Below are 18,522 nucleotides of genomic sequence, written 5' to 3' on the forward strand. Positions count from 1 at the left end.
AGCGCCATCCAGGGCCTGCAGCCCCGGGGCGGGAGGTGAGCCTTCACTGTCGGCTGAACTGCAAGGGCTGACATCTGTCAGGTTACATGGAGGGGCCTCCTCAGTGCCGAAAAGTGACCCCTTCTGCAGAGGGAAGGGGCAGACGTGGTGACGCACCAGGTGCCTCCTGGCTGCCTCTTTTGCAGAACCTCTGGGATGCGTCCCTCTTCCTGGTTGCCTCCAGCAAGAGCACTGTCCCCTTCCTGACTGTCCCCGTCTCTGTGGCGCCCTCCCCACTGTCGGCTCCTGGCGGCTGCGCAGGGTCTGCCGAGCCCCCTGGGCCTTTGTCTCACAGGCCGTGGGCTGGTGGCCGGGCAGCAGGCACGTGGCCTGGATTCCAGGCCTCCGGCCTCGTTTCACTGCCCTGTTCCTCCTCCTCCTGACCACGCCTCGGCACTCGTGCATCTGCTCCTGCATCCAAGGCCATCCCAGGCTGCACTCCTGGAGTCCCTGCTGTGTGCTGTCCTGGTCACAGCCGCCAGGGCTGATGTGTCGGGAGCTTGTGTGGTGCTCACGGTGGGCACACAACTGCTTCATGAGTATCACATGCACTCGCTAGCTGCCTCTTCCTAACAGCTCCATAGGAGGCAGCTTCAGCCCTGGACTCCAGCCCCTGAGTCTCTGGCCCGAGATCATGCCTGTGACATGGCTCGCAGGCAGGGAGAGCGCTGTCTGGACATGCGGTGAGTCAGCAGCAGCTGCTTGTTGTATGGAGCCCTGGCCTAGCTGCCTGCACTTGGAGCCCACAGTCCTGGTGCAGAGTGACGTGATAACTCTCCTTGGTTGACAACCAGGAAACGTCATCACAAACCAGTGGTTTTCAAAGTCTCTTTTGGCGAGAGTTGTGCCTCCATAGTCAGCTGACAGGTGTTGGCGCTGTGGGGTTGCTCAGCTCACGGGGACAGGTGCTGCTTCCAGGCCGGACGTTGGCTAAGTGTGTGAAGCTGTTTTCATCCATGCCAGTGTGGCGAGCGAGCTGTGGTTTCCGGAAAGGCCCACTTCCGCGATGCTGCTCTACACGTTCCTGAGGGCACCGCTTTGGCTTTTCGTCCCGTTTCTTGGAAAAGCTCAACAAGAACTAGCACAGAAGGGGCTGTGATGTCTGGGCGATGCCAGCTGAGTGTGCCTGGGGCGGGGCCTCTGTGCCCTCTGCGTGAGCCCTGGGTTTGTAGATTCTTATGCCGAGGTGTGAAATCTCACATGGAGATGGCCTCAGGCCTGACTGGCTTCAACAGCCCTGCTGCTCACGTCCCAGGCCGGGTGCAGTGTGGTCACTGTGTGTCCCTGCTGCGCCTGTGCCTGCCACTCCTGCCTGCCCCCCAGACTGTCACTGGAGGGTGAGACTGAGCCACGTGCACAGACCTCGGGGGAGGTTTCTGGGTGCTGTCCTTGCTGTGCTGGGTCCTCTGCTCCCAGGGCCCCACTTGAGAAAGACATGGAGCGTGTTTGGCTGTCCATCTCCACGTGTGTGCATGTGGTCACCGTGTGCCTAGTGTGTGGGGACACAGACTGCTTGCGTTGTGGTGAAATGCAGGGCTGGACCGAGCGCGGAGTCTCAGGGTGAGCAGTTCCTTGCTGCCAGGAAAGGTGCCTGTGCGCAAGCAGCACCTCACGAGTGACCACTAGATGGCGCTCTGACAGAGGACATCTCTGGAGACTGGATGGGATTCCGGAAGGTCTTCAGCCTGGTCTCTCACCTGTATGGACTAGAGGTGGCTTCTGGGTGTCTCCTGGGCAGTGGCGGACAGTACACAGCGGGCCCCTGGCCTCGTGGGCAGCAGTGTGCCCTGGAGTGCCTCTGCAGCATGGCACCAGCAGTGTTGGGTCACAGGTCAAGCTCAGTGTGTGGCTGGCAAGCACAGCATTTCCACGGGCTCCGCGTCCATTTCTGGATGATGAGGGACTTGGGATCACATCACTGGTGCCGTGAGAGCAGCACGGGCACTGGAAATCTGAGGTCGGACCCCTCAGAGGCCCACACGTGGCCTCTCACCGGTGAGGGCCCTTTCATTAAACGAGCCTGCAGCTTGCTGCCCAATCAGGGCACACGGGGCTCGGCTGTGGGGCTATGCCAGCTGCAGGCTATTGAACACATGTGAGACCTCACTCCATCACTGGGGAGCCAGATGCCAGCACAGACGTTCCTGGATCTCAGCCTCTACCAGCCCTGCTGTTGCCTTTGTCCTGCCTTTGTCCGTGGTGCACCCTCCCAGAAGTCCCTGCTGGTGTTCCATGCAAATGTGCACATTCCCCAGGCCTCTGTGATGCTGGGCCCGGGGAGGCTGCACGGCCATTCCATGTTCCAGGTCTCCAGAGAAAGCAGCCACACGGGGCAGCCTGGAGGAGGGGGAGTGGGCTCCAGATCTCTGCGGAGTGGTAGTACTGGAGAGACAGATCCAGTTACCACTTCTGGGGCATACAGGCTGTGAGCCTGCTTCCCTGGGCAGTGACCAGCCGGCTTGCAGGGTGTGGAGGGGAGGTGGGGACGGCAGCACTGGGAATGGGCCTGTGAGGAGCCCAGCACTGAGGCCACTCAGGAAGAGGATGCACCATTGTGTCGTCACCCGTGCTGTGATCTCCGCGGCACGTGAAGGCGTGCACACGCATCTGTCCAAGGAGTGCTCGAAGGGGTCTGTGCTGTGGGCCCTGCTGATGCTGTATGGCCCAAGGCTCCCCAGACAAGGCAGTGCAGAGGGCAGAAGTGCGAAGCCAAAACTGCCCCTGGGGCTGACACACTGAAGGGGACCAGGCCTGAGGCCGGCCGGCCCCCATGTGCCAGGACCGTGCCTGTGAGTTTCCAGCATGCAGAAACTTCACACTCATACGTGTTCTGACACAGCCCACACCAGCAGGGCTCACGTGGCCCTGCCCACGCAGGCACAGGTGGGAACACTTCCCTCCTCACCAGTCAGCAGCTGCACAGGTTCCTCCCTTAGCCCCTCCCTCCCTGCTCTTCCAGGGTTCAGGTGGGCAGGACTGGACAGGACTGTGTGGAGGACCAGGCAGGACAAGGCACAGGGAGGTGTGTGGACGTGGGAGGGGAAAGCTGCGGGTCCCCCGACCACCTTGGGGGCTTGGCCGCCCAACGCAGGCTGTTCCTCTGCAGCTCTGGGTCTGCCTTTCCCACCCTGTGGCCCAGCACTAGTTCTGCTTTTCTCCTCACCGATAGTGTGGGCTTCAGAAAGTGAGCTTATTTGGGAGAAGGGGGCCGGATGCTCCCTCTGTTAGGGGGCCCAGAACTTGCCATCAAGGCCCCGCAATATGCGGCCCTCCCAACCCACCCAAAAGCCGCCCAGAAGGTCCCATAGGAGAGCAAGTGCAGAAGCTGACGGATCTGGCACCCACCTCTCCCTCGGGACCTTCAAGACGCTTAAGTTGGAAGACGGGGTGAGCGCACTGCCCCCGTGGAAAGTCCCCGCTCGTGTTCCTGGAGCCTGGGAGGAGTGGACGAACCCCGGGCGCGGCGCTCGCGCCCCGACTCCGCCAGGTCGCCGTGCGAGGACGGGCGTCAGAAACCCCGCTCTGCAGCCACGAGCCGAGAGCGCGCGCGTGTGCGCCCCCGCGGCCCGCTCCGCTGCGGAGACTGCGCCGCGCCGCCGGCTGCGCCCGCCCAGCGGCTCAGTTCTTCTCAGCCAAGGCGACCCCTCCTTGGGCCTCTGCAGAGGCGGCCGCTACCCCGGCCGCACCAGTCACTGGGCAGCCGCCTCCGCGCGCAGGAGCCGCCTCCGCCGCGCGCGCCGTGCGCCCCTGCGCTGAGCTCGCCTTCGCTCGCTCGCCCGCCCGCCCGCCGCCCCTGCGCCCGCGCCAGAGGCGCCGCCGGCGGAGAGGAAGGCTGAGGAGGGGAGCCAAGTCGCCGGCCCGGGCCGCACCTGTTCCTCCGGGCGCCGAGGTCCCGGCCCTGCTGCCCCGCGCGAGGGACGGGCGGGGCTGCCCGGCTTCACTGCCTCTGGACGTGGCTCAACTTCTTTCTCAGGCGCAGGAGCCGGGAAGGCGGTCGTCCCTCTCCGGTGGGATCGACCCCTTATTTGGATATTTGGGCGTTGCGGTTCACGCAGGAAGCTCGGCGGCGTGCTCCCCTCCCAGCCTCGCCAACCTTCGCATGCGCCGGCGCCGGCAGCCGCAGGCACCGGGCCTCGGCCGTGGAATTTCTCAGATGGACTCGCCCTAGCCGCGGCCTCGGCTTTTTCTTTCCTCTTCCAAGTTCTTTTGTTTTCGCCCCTCCCCCACCGCACGTCGCCTTCTCTCGGACCCAGGCGCCGCGCCCGCCCCAGCTGAGCGGGTGCTGAGTGCAGCCCGCCCCGCGCTCCCAGCTTCGGCCAGAGCTCCATCGCCATCCGCGCGCCGCTCGCTGCGCCCTGCTCCCCAGCCCGGAGCGGCGCCCAGCGTTCGACGGCGGGCGGCGGGGCCGCAGGAGCCACGGCTGAGGCGCCGCGCGCGCCTGCTGCCTCTGCCTGCGCCGGCCGCCGTCACCTGTGTATCTCTTCTGTTTGAACTTCAGGATGGCTCGCTTCGGGGAGGCGGCGGCCGGCAGGCCTGCCTCAGGCGAGGGAGATTCGGACCAGGGCAGGAACCTGCCAGGAACGCCCGTGCCGGCCTCGGGGTCCGCGGCCGCCTACAAGCAGTCGAAGGCGCAGAGGGCGCGCACCATGGCCCTGTACAACCCCATTCCCGTCCGGCAGAACTGCTTCACGGTGAACAGATCCCTGTTCATCTTTGGAGAAGACAACATTGTCAGGAAGTACGCCAAGAAGCTCATCGACTGGCCATATCCTTTCTTCCCCCAGCCCCTGTCTCCCCGGCCTTCCTCCTGGGGAGGGGCGTCTGCCGCGGGATGCCTTGCCCAAGTACCTCTGGGCTCCAGCTGGTGCCTCTGCTGGAGTTACGGCTCAGGGGCAAGCCTGGGCACTTGCGTTCCTGAAGGTAAGACTTTGGCTTTCTGCTTTTTCCTGTGTGGAGACCCCTAGTGTCCCTGGGGTGCCTGGTGTTGTGTTTCTGCCCTTTTGTGGGCTTGGTTCCCACCCCCCACATACACAAACCAAGCCCCTCTCCAGGCTGCCTTCCTCGAAGCTTGTACCCTCTCTCATCTCAAGGCTTTCTTTGATAATTGGCGTGCCTTTTCCTGTCTCAAGTCAGCCCCTCTGTCCCATCCCCTCCAGCTGGGGAGTGACCTGTGCTGTCGGCCTTTGGGGAAGTTGAGGCTCCAGAGGGTTGGATCTGTTCAGAAGCCCCCAGAGCTTGGCCTGTAGCCCTGTGCATGCGCTGGCAGCTGGGGCCCAGTGGGCTCCGGGACCAAGTTCCAGTGTGCTGAAAGCGGCGGGTGCTGTGGGAAAGGCTGTGCCGCAGGCTTCGGGTGCTAGCAGCTCCGGGTGGGGCTCATCTGTGTTCTAGGCCCCCTCTGCATGGCCTTGAGCTGGGTCCTCCTGCCCTTAGGAGCCTGGCTGCTGTCCCCACTCCCAGGGGCCTGCGCTTGTCAGCGGAGGGAGAGGGGTGCCAGCCACCTGTCTCCAGCTGCAGAGGAGTTGCTCTCCACCAGGAGCTGGTAGGGGCATCTGAGGGAGGGGGTGGCGGGGTGAGGGGGCCTGCAGGGGTCTTCTCTGTGGGCTTGGTCAAGTGCACCCGGTACAGGTGCTTCCCCGCCTTGTTCTTCACTAAGAATCTGGGTGCCTGGCACAGCCCTTGGGGCTTGGGGGTGGGGTGGGAGGCGATTGGGTGGAGTGGTGTTAAGGACAGTGGCTCAGGGCCAAGGCCTGGGATGCTTGTGGAGGGAGGTTTCTTGGGAACAAGCCCCTACCAGGAGGCCCCTCCTCGTACCCCACCCCACCCCCAAACCCCGATCCTCCCGAGGTGCAGCAGAGAGACGGCTAGAACTGCACGGGTCTCTGGTGTCAGCCAGGCACGTGGCTTGCTTCCCCCAGGGCCTGGGCACCTCCCTCCTCCCCCGCCCTGCTCTGGCCTTCTCTGCTTCCCTCCTCCCTGGCTCCCTGCTCCAGCCGCATGGTGATTGGCTGGTGCGTGGTGCTTCCAGGGAGCATCTCTACGCAGATCTTCCTGCTGCGGTTTGCACCCTCCCACCGCCACCCCTGGCTGCGCTTCTCCTCCTCTCCTGCTTCCTGTGCCGCCCCCTCCCCCAGAGTGATCCCAGGCCCTGCAGTGCCTGAGTCTTCTGTAGGTTGGGGGCCAGGGTGGGGGAGAGATCCGGTCCCTGCAGCCGTGCCTGCTGTGCCCACAAAGGGCAGAAGTGCCCCTCCTGGTGCCGCTGTGGCCCGCAGATCCCTCCCCCAGGAGGTCTCTGCCGCTGGCCCAGCCGCCTGCCCGCCCCTTCCGCATTTCTGCTCTAAACCCTCTCCCCCGCCCCTGTTCATTCAGTCAGGCACTCCTTCTCCCCTGCAGATAGAGCCACTGGGTGGCCGGGTGCAGCCGCTATCAGCACCTCGGACAGCGCCATCGACCTGCCGTGTGGGCACCTCCACAGGCAGGCTGGGGTTCCCGGCGGGGGGGGGGGGGGCAAGTCGCTGTGTTCCCTGCTGCCCAGGGCTGCCTCTTTCTGTGTTTCTCTGTCTTGCTGCAAATGCTGCCTCTCCCCAGGTGCAACTGGTGCCCAGCTGTGCGTCTTACAGAGGGAGTCCAAGGAGAGGCACAGGAGGGGTTGACTTCAGCTTCAGGCTTGGGGCCTTGGCTGCAAGCCCCGTCCCCCTGGTCTCGTCAGGCCCTGTGGCTGGGCTTGACACAGGTTCTGCAGCGTGGAGCCTTGTACCTGTGCCGTGTTGGGTTTGCTTTCTTCTTCTGGCTGTGCACGGTAACTGACCAATGCATTCCCTCTGGTGGTGACCGCGTGGAAACGCGTGTGGCCATGGCCTCTGCCTGCCTCTAGAACCGCATGCAGGTTCCTGCTCTCCCTCTGGTCTTTTGAAACACTTTGCCTTCTCTTACTGTCCCATCAGTGGGTACCATGAAGCTTGAGTTGGGCTGCCTGTGCTCAGACACAGTTCTTCACCACCTATGACTTGCTTCCTCCTCCGTAATAGGAGGTTAACAATGAGTTCCTGGGAGAATTAGGTGAGTCAATCTAGAATGGGTGGAAAACCCTTCTTTGGTCAAGATCTGTTTGGATGTTTATAACATCATTCACGGGCCAAATGAAATTATTAGTCTAAGAATTAGCCTGCTGTAGAAGTATCGACTTTGAGTCCTGCCTGTGGCTGCCTTGGCAATACTGATCAAATGGCTATGCAGGCCTCATGTGGCCTGCAGACCGGATGACCTCTACCCCAGCTCTGGAACACCATCTGGTCATCCAGCACACACTGGCCATTCGTGATCATGGGCTCCTTCCGGAGGGAGGGGCTCTGCTCAAGGCCAGGTGTCTGGGTTCGTCACAGAGAGCCAGGAGCTGCATCCATCACCTGTCGGAGTCCTGAGCACACCCAGACTTGTAGAGTCAGGACCTGCACTCATCACCAGGCCCCTGGGGGTCAGCGTGCACGCCACAGTGTGGGACTCGCCTGTTCTCGGTAAGGCCAGATGGAGGGATGCTGGAAAACACGGCAGGACCCTCCTTGCTGCTCACGTAGGCACGCCGGAGAGGCTTGTGCCCATGGCTGCGGCAGCACTCGAGATGCCCCGAGGCACCGGGAGAACGCACGCTCTGTGTGCAGGCCTGTGCCTCATCTTGAACCCTGTGGGTCTGAGGAGGTGGATGAGGTACAAGGATGGAATAAGTGATGCCTGTGGGGCTGGCTCTCCAGTTATTAACAGGGGTTATGAGAAGAAACGCCTGGGACGGCCTGTGTTGGCACCCACGCTGCACGTGTTTCGTTTTCCTTGGAAGCTGCATCTTCATGGGGAGGTAATTTTATTTTCTTGTGGTGCTCTTCTCTACAGTGGGTACCGTAACCTTTAGAAAATGCTAATCTGACTTATAATGTGGCATTACATTTTTTCCGGTCCCTTTTACATCTTGCTCATCCAGTAGAGCCAACAAAAGAACTTTGTTCGCAGGCAGCAGGCTGTCCAGTGCTGCCCTGCTCACTGCCACGAGCTTCCTCGTGTCTGTACTCGTGCACAGTGGTCCTGTGGACGCGGGGGTCTCTGTGTTTGCTTTCCCAGGCAGGCAGTGAAGGGGAGTAGCCTGAGGTTTGACGGCTTTGAGACTTGGGTAGCTGCAGGCCGTGTCCCTGCTCTTTGGGTCATCCCAGCTGGGAGCAGGTGTTCCGTGTGGAAGTGGAGCTGTGTCTGCAGCCATGGGTGGGGGCAGTGCAGGGCCCCGTCGAGGACCCCTGCTGCAGAGAGTTCCCTTGTAGCCCCAGAGCCCTCTGGCTGGGGTCAGAGGTGATGTGCCTCGCGGCGAGTGTCCACTCATCGTGAAAGATTTGGGTAAAGGTTGTCAAGTCTGAGTTCCCAGATCTTCCATTTTGACGCATCATTTTCGCCTGCTTCTGCTGCCTCTGAGTACACACAGCGTGTAGGATAGCAGCCACAGTCCTGGTGAGGATTCGAGGTGGCTCCAGGGGACCGTGGGTCAGGATGCCTCGACGGATCCAGAAAGCTTTCCATCTTGGTGTCCTGGGCCCAGACCCAGGCAGTGGAGCAGAGGTGGCAGCTGTCACCGAGGCTGCAGGTGAAAGACGTTCATCTGCTGGGACTCCTGGTCCCCTGGTGTCTCCCCAGATGCTGGGCATGGCTTGGAATCCTTGGGAATTGGGGGCAGCCTGTGAAGCAAGCTGGAGTGGAGGCATTTGACAGGGTGACACGACTTAAGGATGGTTTCCTCCGTTGCTTGCTGCCATTATTTTCCACGTGCCCCCAGCAGGTGCCGTGCGGCTGTGAGTTGTTGGAGGAGGGGCACATCATGAGAACAGGCCTGTTTGCTTCTTCTCTGGAAGACCCAGACGCTGGAATTGTTAGCTCCATCCAAAATTGCTGAACTCTTTTTAGCTGTCGCTGTACAGAATGTAGGTGTTTTTACCCCCTCAAACTCTGCTGCTTCCCCCACTTTATAGAGACCTCTGTTCTCTTCTTAGTCTTCACGTTCATAGTGAAAGTGGAGCTGGGCCTGGGTTTGCTAGGTGGCCTCCCTGTGTTGTCGGGGAGCTGCCTGGGAGAGTGGGGCCCAGCCCTGTCTCAGGGTCCATGAGAGGCCTCACTGACCACACAAACAAGAGAGGCCCAGGTGCGGCTGTGTCTGGGCAGGCCAGGCCTTGTCTTGGAGTTTGCCTCTGCAGGTCTTCCATCTTTCTCTGCAATTTCTCTCATTATTAGGTGCAGCATTTGTGAATAATTCATTACGTGTGGGTCTCTCCCAGGTTTTCAGGATGGGAAGGGTATCTGTCTTCCCCTGGGCCATGGCCAAGGACTGTTTCTCAGGTTCCCTGTTTACACAGAGGCTTCCTGCCCCTCCTGCATCTGGTGCCCTTGGGTTCCTCACAGAGCAACGTGCAAGGCGGAAGGTCCTTGTCTTGGTTGTCACCCAGATGAAGGGTGACCCACTCAGCTAAGGAGAGGCTTCTGCACCTGCTTCTTTCAGGTTCCAGTGGGGACTTGGAAGTTCCAGGAGTTGTGGGGGAGGGGTTGTAGGAAACAGACCCCTCGGCCGGTGCCGCAGCTCAATAGGCTAATCCTCTGCCTGTGGCGCCGGCACACCAGGTTCTAGTCCCGGTCAGGGTGCCGGATTCTATCCCGGTCGCTCCTCTTCCTGTCCAGCTCTCTGCTATGGCCTGGGAATGCAGTGGAGGATGGCCCAGGTCCTTGGGCCCGGCACCTGCATGGGAGACCAGGAGAAGCACGTGGCTCCTGGCTTCAGATCAGCACGGTGTGCTGGCCGCAGCGCGCCGGCCGCAGCAGCCATTGGGGAGTGAACCAACGGCAAAAGGAAGACCTTTCTCTCTCTCTCTCTCATTGTCCACTCTGCCTGTCAAAAAACAAAAAACAAAAAACAAAAAAACAGACCCCCACCCTGTGGCTTCTGATGCAGATCCTTTCTCAGAGGGAGAGCGCTGGGGCTGCGGGACAGCCTTTTCCCCTCAGGCCTGCACACTGCACGGCGAGGACTGGTGCACGGTGCAGTGTCGGTCTCTTATTTAAAGATTTATTTATTATTTATTTGAAAGGTTTAGTTACAGAGAGAGAAAGAACGAACTTCCATCTGCTGGTTCATTCCCCAAATGGCTGCAACAGATGGGGCTAGGCCAAGCTGAAACCGGGAGCCTGGAACTCCATCTGGGTACAGGGGCCCCCAGACTTGGGCCAGCCTGATGCTTTCCCAGGCTCGTGGGCAGGGAGCTGGATATCCATACGGGATACCCCACAGCATTGGTCTTAAGTCAAAGGGGGCAGCAGGGGACCCTCCCACCTTGTGGTCTCTTGTACACGGGGCTCGTTGTAGGCAGAAACCTCACAGAGGACTCCAAAGGGGTTTCCTTAATTTTCTGTTCCCTGAATCTTGGCCATTCTTTGGCCATAAACCGTAGAGCCCCATGTCCCTGTCTCTGGAAAGCAAGGGACAACTTGAGGATGTGCCCGGGGCAGGGCGGCGGGGACAGTGAAGCCGCAGCAGGGAGGGGCCTCTGAAGTGTCTGTCATCCCAAACAGCCTGGCAGAGCAGGGGGTCTGGCCTAAGAGAGGTTTCTTGTATCTCGAGCTGCGTCTTTGTGGTTCCCCCAGGAGCAGCTGGGAGGGTTGACGACTCCCGTGGTCCTGCTCCGGCAATGACTCTCTGCTGTTGGTGGCAGTTTGAGTTGCCACTGTAGCCTGCATCACTGGGGACCGTGTTTATGCTGCATTTGGGCTGTGTCTGTTGCCTTTATCTCTGGGAAACTCAGAGCGCCTGTTCCAGATATACACCCAGGCTTTCCAAGGCTTGTGTCACTCAAGGGGGTTGACTTTCCTTCCTTCTCTCCTGGAGGGGAGGCATGCACAGGGTGTGGTCAGATCATGGGAAGCAGGTGAGAGAGAGCGAGGGAAGGGGCAAATGGGCTGGTCGTGTCAGGAATGAAGTCGCAGCAGTGAGGTGCAGGTGTGGCGAGCCACAGAGGAGGAGACCCGCTCCCATGTCTCCCTGGCCTCCAGCTTGACCACGGGTCCCAAGTTGCCCAAACTTCCTGTGCCTCATTCTCAGCTTCTGCACCAGTGTCTCATGCTGCTGGTCAGGGTCAGAAAGTGAGAAGTAGTTTTCCAGGCCCCTCAGAGGCATGCAGTGGTGCCGGGCAGTGGTGCCCTGCGGCTCAGTCAGGCACCTGCCAGTTCACCTGCACTCCTGGCTCTCAGGCTCCATGAATCTGAGTCTCCCAGGGCTTGCTAAGTGGCAGTCCCTGACTCAGTTCTGAAGTCCGGCCCTTGCCACAGTTCCCCGTGGCAGCCCTGCTGCTGGTCTTGGAGACCGGGCTGCACATAGTGGTGACTGCCCACTGGTCCCTCGGAGAGGGCTGTGGAGCCCACTCTGCTCCCTTCCTCAAGTGCCAGCCTGGAGCACTGCTGGCTGTGTTCAGGGAGCGAGAAAGGCAGGTGATCATGGGCCCTGGGTGTGTTGGCCTGCGGCTGCTTCTGGCCTTGTCACCGAGAGCAGGCTCTTCTGAGGCTGGGCTGTGCCTCTGTTGCATTCCAGCACCCAGCACGGTGCTGGCACAGGACACACCGTTGGTGAACTTCTGAGTGATTTATAACTCTGTCGGTTGCTGTGGTTTCACAAGCGTCAGCAAAGTGCCTACTGTGTGCTCATTGTTGCTGGCAGGACCTGCAGGCTCCAGTGTGGCCTAGGTTGGGAACAGGAGGCTGCTGGGGCAGTGGGAGGACACTGGCTGGCCAGGGGTGGGAGTGGGGCGGCTGTGAAGAAATGCTTTACCTGCCTCCCAGTTCATCCCCAGCAGCTCTAGCTTCCTGACACTCAGCTCCCGCTGTGTAGGTGTTGGTCGCCATCGCCGGTCACCTTGCTGCACAGATAAGGTGTGTAGGTAACAGCAGGGCTCTCCAGGACGGTCCCCAGGTGCACCAGAAGCTGCAGCGTCTCTGGGTGTAGCAGCAGAGCGTCTGTTCCATGCTGTTCAGCAGCGTTTGATTTGGGTGCCCCTCGCAGCATTCCTAGCTTTTGCAAATTATGATCCATTTTGATTAAAATCCAGTGATAGTAAGCAGCGTGTGTTCCTTTCAGCTCTGGAAACACCGTGCGGTCCAGCGGTGCAGCGTCCTGGTGCGGTCGCCAGGGTGGGTGGAGCAGAGTCGCCGTGTTGAGGGGGGTTGGTAGCCAGTGGGCTTTGGGTTTACTGGGCAAGTTAACGCTTGTGCTACTTCTGCAGGTGGGCACTGAAAATGACCTCCAGGGCTGCGGGGTGGTGGGGCGCAGTGGTGTCCGCTTCCCCAGTGCCACTGGGACTCGTGTGGCTTCACGCCCTTGGCTTGCTTCCCTACCGTGTCATGCTCCAGGTCCCCTGTCCAGGGTCGAGGGGGTGGGACCTTGCAGCTGCTCAGCTGGCTCGGGGTTCCTGGACACCACCCTCAAATGCAGGGTTTTCATTTCCCTTTTGTGTTGGAATTACAAGCCCTATTGCAGTCTGATGCCATGGGCCCTGCTCCTGAAAACCACACCTGCAATTTTGTGTTCAGTCCATGGACCGCTGTCTTGGAATACCTCTCGCATTGGAAGTCCATGACTCTGGGCGCTGGGCTGTCAGAGCAGTGGTTCCAGCCCAACACAGAAACCTTTCTCAGGGGCTGCTCTGTGGACGATGGGGGGTTGGGGTGCCCTATGAGGAATGCACAGGGGGTTGGGGTGCCCTGTGAGGAAGGCACTGGGAGTTGGGGTGCCCTGTGAGGAATGCACAGGGGGTTAGGGTACCCTGTGAGGAAGGCATGGGGAGTTGGGGTGCTCTGTGAGGAAGGCATGGGGAGTCAGGGTGTCCTGTGAGGAAGGCATGGGGAGTTGGGGTGCCCTGTGAGGAAGGCACAGGGGGTTGGGGTGCCCTGTGAGGAAGGCACGGGGAGTTGGGGTGTCCTGTGAGGAAGGCATGGGGAGTTGGGGTGCCCTGTGAGGAAGGCACGGGGAGTTGGGGTGCCCTGTGAGGAAGGCACGGGGAGTTGGGGTGCCTTGTAAGGAATGCATGGGGAGTTGGGGTGCTCTGTGAGGAAGGCATGGGGAGTCAGGGTGTCCTGTGAGGATGGCATGGGGAGTTGGGGTGCCCTGTGAGGAAGGCACAGGGGGTTGGGGTGCTCCGTGTAGCTCCGCCTGTTCTCTCCTTGCCCCTCCTTGGGTTCAGCAGAGCAGCCTCAACAGTCTGTGGTAATGGCCTGGCACCGAGCGCTGCCTTTAGCCACAGCTTCCTGTGCTGTTGGCGGCTTTGCTCTGTGTGGTTCCTACAGAGCCACTGCCACGTGTGGCTCTTGGGTGCTTGGTATGTGCCGAAGGTGACTGAGAACTAATTTTAAATTTACTTGCATTAAGCTCGGTTAGTGAGGCTGGCGGCTGCTGAATGGGATGGAAAATGACTCCCTGGGGGTCCGTCTGTTGGCAGCTCTGTGACCTGGCCAGGTTTCCTCTGTGTGAGGTGTGGACGCCCCCGCCCACCCTTGTGTCTCTACAGCTGCACTGCCGTGTCTCCAGCTGCTCTGGCAGGCCTGCTAGTCCTGGAGGGCCCCATCCTCTCCCAGGCCCTGTGACTTTGCACTTGCTGCTCCTGCCTGCGAGCTCTGCTTCCTTCTTCTGGGAAGCCCTCCTTGATTTCTCTCGACAGAATTAGACCAACCCTCGCCAACCCGGCTCCCATATGGTACCTTGTTTATGACTGTTGTAATGTGCTCCTCACGTGGCGTTAGTGTTGGTTTAAAGTCCCTGCTTAGAACATAAGCATAGAACAGTGCTTATTAACATTGGCATTTAACACATTTGTTTCAATTAAAATACTTTTAAAAGTTTTTTTTCTTTTTTTTTTTAAGAAATGGCATTTTGTTTCTGACTCGACAGTCAGCTATAAGCTCTGGGTCTTTTAATAGGCATCGAAGGCACAGTTAGTTTCCCTCACTCTGTTCTCAGTTGGTTTCATTTTTGAGCCCAGTCCCTCAAGAATTCTTGAGTAAGTTGCTCTGGGCTTATCTCAAGTGCATCTTACCAGCTTGCTTTGCTCCAACAGTCCTTTCTGTAGATACTTTTTTGAGTTGGGGACAGGACTAACTTATTTAGTGTCCACCAAATCCCAGGCTGTGTTTTTAAACAAACCAGCAATCCACCAAGACAGGAGTCATCACCTGTGTTTGAAATATGGGGATGCTGAGGCCAGCGGAGGCTGAACCACTTGCCTGAGCTTGTCCCAGGGGCTGGAGGCCAGGTGCCCACCCAGAGGCTCAGCGCTCTCCAGGTGGTGTGGTCTCTCCGTCGCTCCCTGTGCTCTGCGCAGCACCCCGGGGCCGTGTGTCTCCCTCAGCCTGCTGGAGTTGGGAGACCCCTCCTGCTCACCTCTGCACGGTCAGCGCTTCTCGTCTTCTGCCCAACTTTGACCCGTGGGCGTCTCTGTTCCGTCTGTCAGGGTGCTGTGGGCGCGTCCTCGACTCCTGCTTGGCTGAACGCAGTGCACTTTCACAGCTGTTTCAGGCCTGTTTCAAGCTGGGACTTAGCATGTTGCTCCCTCCAGTGGCGGCGCTGGTGCAATTTTCAGAGACTCACGCATGTCTGTTTCTCTGCAGACAGTAAAAGGAAGCCCAGCTTGTGAAGCAGGGCCCTGCGCTCCAGGCTGGCCAGGCCTTGGGGCACTGTTGTTAAAAGCTCTCTGCAGTCACTCTCGGCACCTGGGTGACCGCATCATGGTGCTGTGTGTGCCTTCCTCAGTGTGAAGTGGAAATCGTGGTCTCACCTGTCGAGGGTATCCTAGGGGATGTTTATGAAGGACAGATGAGGTCACACACATCAAGTGCTTAGAACACGTGGCTGTGAAGCCACCTCGGTCTCAGTACCTGGCCAGTCCTGTGAGCAGCAGCAGCAAGGCTGAACTTTCTCCTTCTCGCATCTGACTTGCTGTTGTCTGGTTGAGTGTTGCCAGGTCACACTGTGGGCCTTGCCTTTGCCTTGGCGTCTGCAAGGGGAGCTGGGTGTGGCCCCCCACCTTGTGCCCTGGGGAGCCCGAGCCACACACCTGCAGACCTTGTGTGCTGGGTGTTAGTCCAGGTGCCAGCGCTGCTAGCATCTGAGCGTGGATCCTTGCCTTTGCCCCTGGCCATCCCAGGAGAGCCGTGTTCTCATTTTCTGTGTTTCACAGTTGGGGGTTGGAGGTGTGGAAGGTTCACGCACGGGCTCGAGCTTGCACAGCCAGGAGAGCTGGAGGCTTGGGCCTGAGCTGATGCTCCCAGCCACTGCACCAGGCAGTCTTCCACGAGCCTTTTCCTTTCCCTTCTCAGTGTTGTTGGGTTCACGTCTTTAGAGATGAATGTACACCTCCCTTTGCATGTCTGCACGGCTGATCTCATACCCACATCATCCCTGCAGACACGTTCAGACAACAGGGAGGTAGGTCTCCCCAGCTTTGCGTAAAAGCAGACTGTGAGCGGCCTTACATCTGCTTGACTTTGCGTGGAAACAGCAGGCAGATGTTCAGCTGGTCTGATGGGTATGCGTGGAGAGGGTCCCTCCAAGAGTTCCGGCCTGGCCTCTGGGCACTCCTGGTCCTCAGGGTGCCAGAGAACCGTGCATTCGGCCTCTTGGGTACTTGGGGTCTGGGTTCTGTCAGGGAAGAGAGGCCTGAATCCGTGCGCTGTGGAGGAAGCTTTTGGAAGGGTTAGAGTCAGGGGTGTGGGTAGTGGGGGCCTCTGTGGCTTTGAGCCCTCGGAGGTTTGCTGCATGAAGCAGGGCCCTGGGTGCAGGAAGACACTTTCTGTGTGCAGTGGGTACCCGTGTGCACTGGAGCAGAGAATTAGGATGCCCCCAAGAGCCTGGGAGCCACACCAGAGACTCCGAGAGGACTTAGGGAGTGGGCTTCTTCCTGCTGGCTGGGAGCAGTCTGCGTGGAGGTTTGCATTTGTGCAATCACAGAGCCATATGGACGTGCAGGGAGGCATGTGTTGCTTGGGGAGTGGAGGACGTGGGCTTGTCTGGAGGTGGGGTGGGCAGGACAGTGGCCCACAGGCCTCAGGAAGCTGGAGGCCCCACCCTTCTCGGTGAGCTGTGTGCCTGGTGTTCATTTCGAGCCCACTGTGGGTGAGGAAGGGGCTTCTCTAGGTAGCATCTTTTCCTGGGATAACTGCGGAATGGCAGATGCCTGCCTCTGAATGACAGGCTGTGGAAGACTGAGCTTGTCTCTGTCACAGGGATCAGCAGACGGAGAGCAATGCCGTGGAGTAGCTTCTAGAGGATTCCAGCGGCCTGAAACGCAGTGTTGCACAGAGCAGGCTTGTACTCCTGCAGGGGCTGTGGTCCCCCATCTCCCTGTTGCCCTCATGCGTTTCCATCACAGTTTTACCAGTGCTTCAGAGGGGCTGTGGCTTTCTGCCCCATTGTTTGCGTGTCTGGGGTGGGCAGAGGGAGCTAACCTTGGCTGGAAATCTGAGTCTGTGTGGTGCATGGCGAGCCTCACGGGCTCGTGTGGCGCAGGCCGGCGGTGGGCTGCTCCCCTTGACATGAGGAGCCTGTGGTTGCAGGTGGATGTGGTGACCCCTCTGTGGGCTTGCCTCTCTCCTTTGTGTTAGAGTTGCTCAGGGGCTCTTCCCCCAGCATAGTGCGCGTCAGGGCCAAGCTGTGAGCTGTGTGCTCGTCTCTGTAGCCTCCCTGGGGTGTGGGACTGGACGCCAGGAGGGTGGAGGCCCCAGGAGTGGGAGCAGAGCAGAGCCTCACCCGCCATCCCAGTCCCTGTGACACAGACCTGAGACCTTGTGCTCATGTCCTTGGGAGGAGCGTTTGGGTTGGAACTGGGAGTCTTTGCTGTTTTGTCTTCCTTCACCCACAGCTCCGCTGCCAGACTCCTCCGAGGCAGTGGGTGTGAGGGCCAAGGCTGATTCCAGTGGTAGCATGCAAGCCCCTTTTCTCTCCTCTGGCCTCTCTGTGGGGTTGCTGCTGTGTGCTGCAGCGTGCAGGGGGCGAGCACTCCCTGCCCTGTACATTGTATGCACGGCTTTTTAAGGAAATGGGGCTGCAGAGCACTTTGCTGTCCTGGTGGACAGTGTGGAAAGACTGCCAGTGGGGTGAGGAGTCTGATGCTCCACTGACTGCCTGTCAGGGAGCTCTCTGCAGCCTCCTGGAGCTCTGTGGACCTCACATGTCTCCAGGGCTCCCTAGGAGGCCTGGATCTGTGAAGCAGTGTGTTGTGGACATTTCCCCTGGCCCGTTCCTCCAGCATGCCCCTACTGGCGCCATGGAGTCCTGGGTGTTACTGAGAAGCACTGGTCACTGCTGCAGGTGATGGAGTGCAGCAGCAGAGCCCAGCGCCCTTGACCATGTCTGCCTGGTCCTCCCTGTGCACCCTGCTTTGCTCTGACCTCTTGTCTCTAAAATAGTCATTCCCAGCTGAGTCTACCTGTCGCAGAGCTGGTGGACATGGGGAGCAGTGAGGGGCGTGGCTGGTGTTCCTGTCCCCAGAACCCCGTGAGGTGATGGCTCAGTGAGTGATGGGTCTCCAGCCATAGGACGACGGTGGGCGCTGGGCAGGCACTCCCAGGCCCCAGGAAGGCGAACTCCTCTGGGCATCCCTTCCTCAAGCGCGGCACCTCGCCTGCATCTCGTTGCCACGATCGTGGCTTCCCGAGCTCTTTGGGTGTGAGTGTGAGCCTGGGAGGTGCTCCTTCTCCAGACCTGAGCGTCCGCGTGTGGAGCCAGCGCTGTGAGGAGGGGCTGGGCCCTGAGGGGTTCTCTGTTCCACAGCGGTGTCGTTGCCCTGGATTTGAGGCGGGCTCCAGCAGGTGCAGGATCTCTTCCTTGGATGTTCTGGGGTCAGCCCTGGAGTGTCCGCAAGGCTGGTGCCCAGGGCTGGTGTTGTGGTGGCAGAGGGTTGAGCCACGGCTCAGGAAGTCTGTGTCCTGCTGGGAGCACCAGCTGAAGTCCTGGCTGCTCTGCTCCTGACCCAGCTCCCTGCTAATGTGCCTGGGAAGGCAGTGGAGGGTGACCTGGGTACTTGGGCCCTGTCATCAGTGTGGGAGACCAGGACAGAGTTCCTGGCTTTAGCCCACCCTGTTACAGCGTTTGGGGTGTGAACCAACAGATGGAAGATGCAGCTTGGTCTGGATCGATCGATCGCTCGCTCTCTCTCTCCACCCCCCCACCCCTACGCCATCACTTTGCCTTTCAGAGAAATTTAATTGGACCACAGCTCACGCTCACTGAGTTGAAACCTCAGGAGTTGTCTACTCATGCCCTGCGTTTCCCGTGGTTCCAGGTGACTTACAGGGTGACGAGGCCCACACCTGCTTTCCCAACTCTGCATCTTCTGGAGCGAGAGGGGCCTCTGCTTGGTCACCTCCCCTTCCTACAGACTGCGCTGGGCAAGGTCTTAGCTGATTCCTCTCTGTCCTCTCTCAGGAGCC

General features: G+C 59.8%; 1 protein-coding gene across 13 annotated transcripts in view; it reads left to right on the forward strand.

The window, feature by feature from the left end:
• CACNA1E (calcium voltage-gated channel subunit alpha1 E) overlaps window positions 1-18,522 on the forward strand; it is a 385,669-nt gene that overhangs the window by 148,324 nt on the left and 218,823 nt on the right. For 11 of the 13 annotated variants that reach the window (XR_016218780.1, XM_089311234.1, XM_089311233.1 and 8 more), the window contains one exon: window positions 4,538-4,803. Coding sequence is in view for 12 of the 13 variants with exons in the window: in XM_089311234.1 (XP_089167360.1) it covers window positions 4,538-4,803 (266 nt within the window). In the remaining variant the exon portion in view is untranslated. 13 annotated transcript variants of the gene reach the window in all.

The sequence above is a fragment of the Oryctolagus cuniculus genome, chromosome 13, assembly GCF_051225735.1.
Source record: "Oryctolagus cuniculus isolate XC-2025 breed Fujian yellow rabbit chromosome 13, ASM5122573v1, whole genome shotgun sequence".
NCBI lineage: Eukaryota > Metazoa > Chordata > Mammalia > Lagomorpha > Leporidae > Oryctolagus > Oryctolagus cuniculus.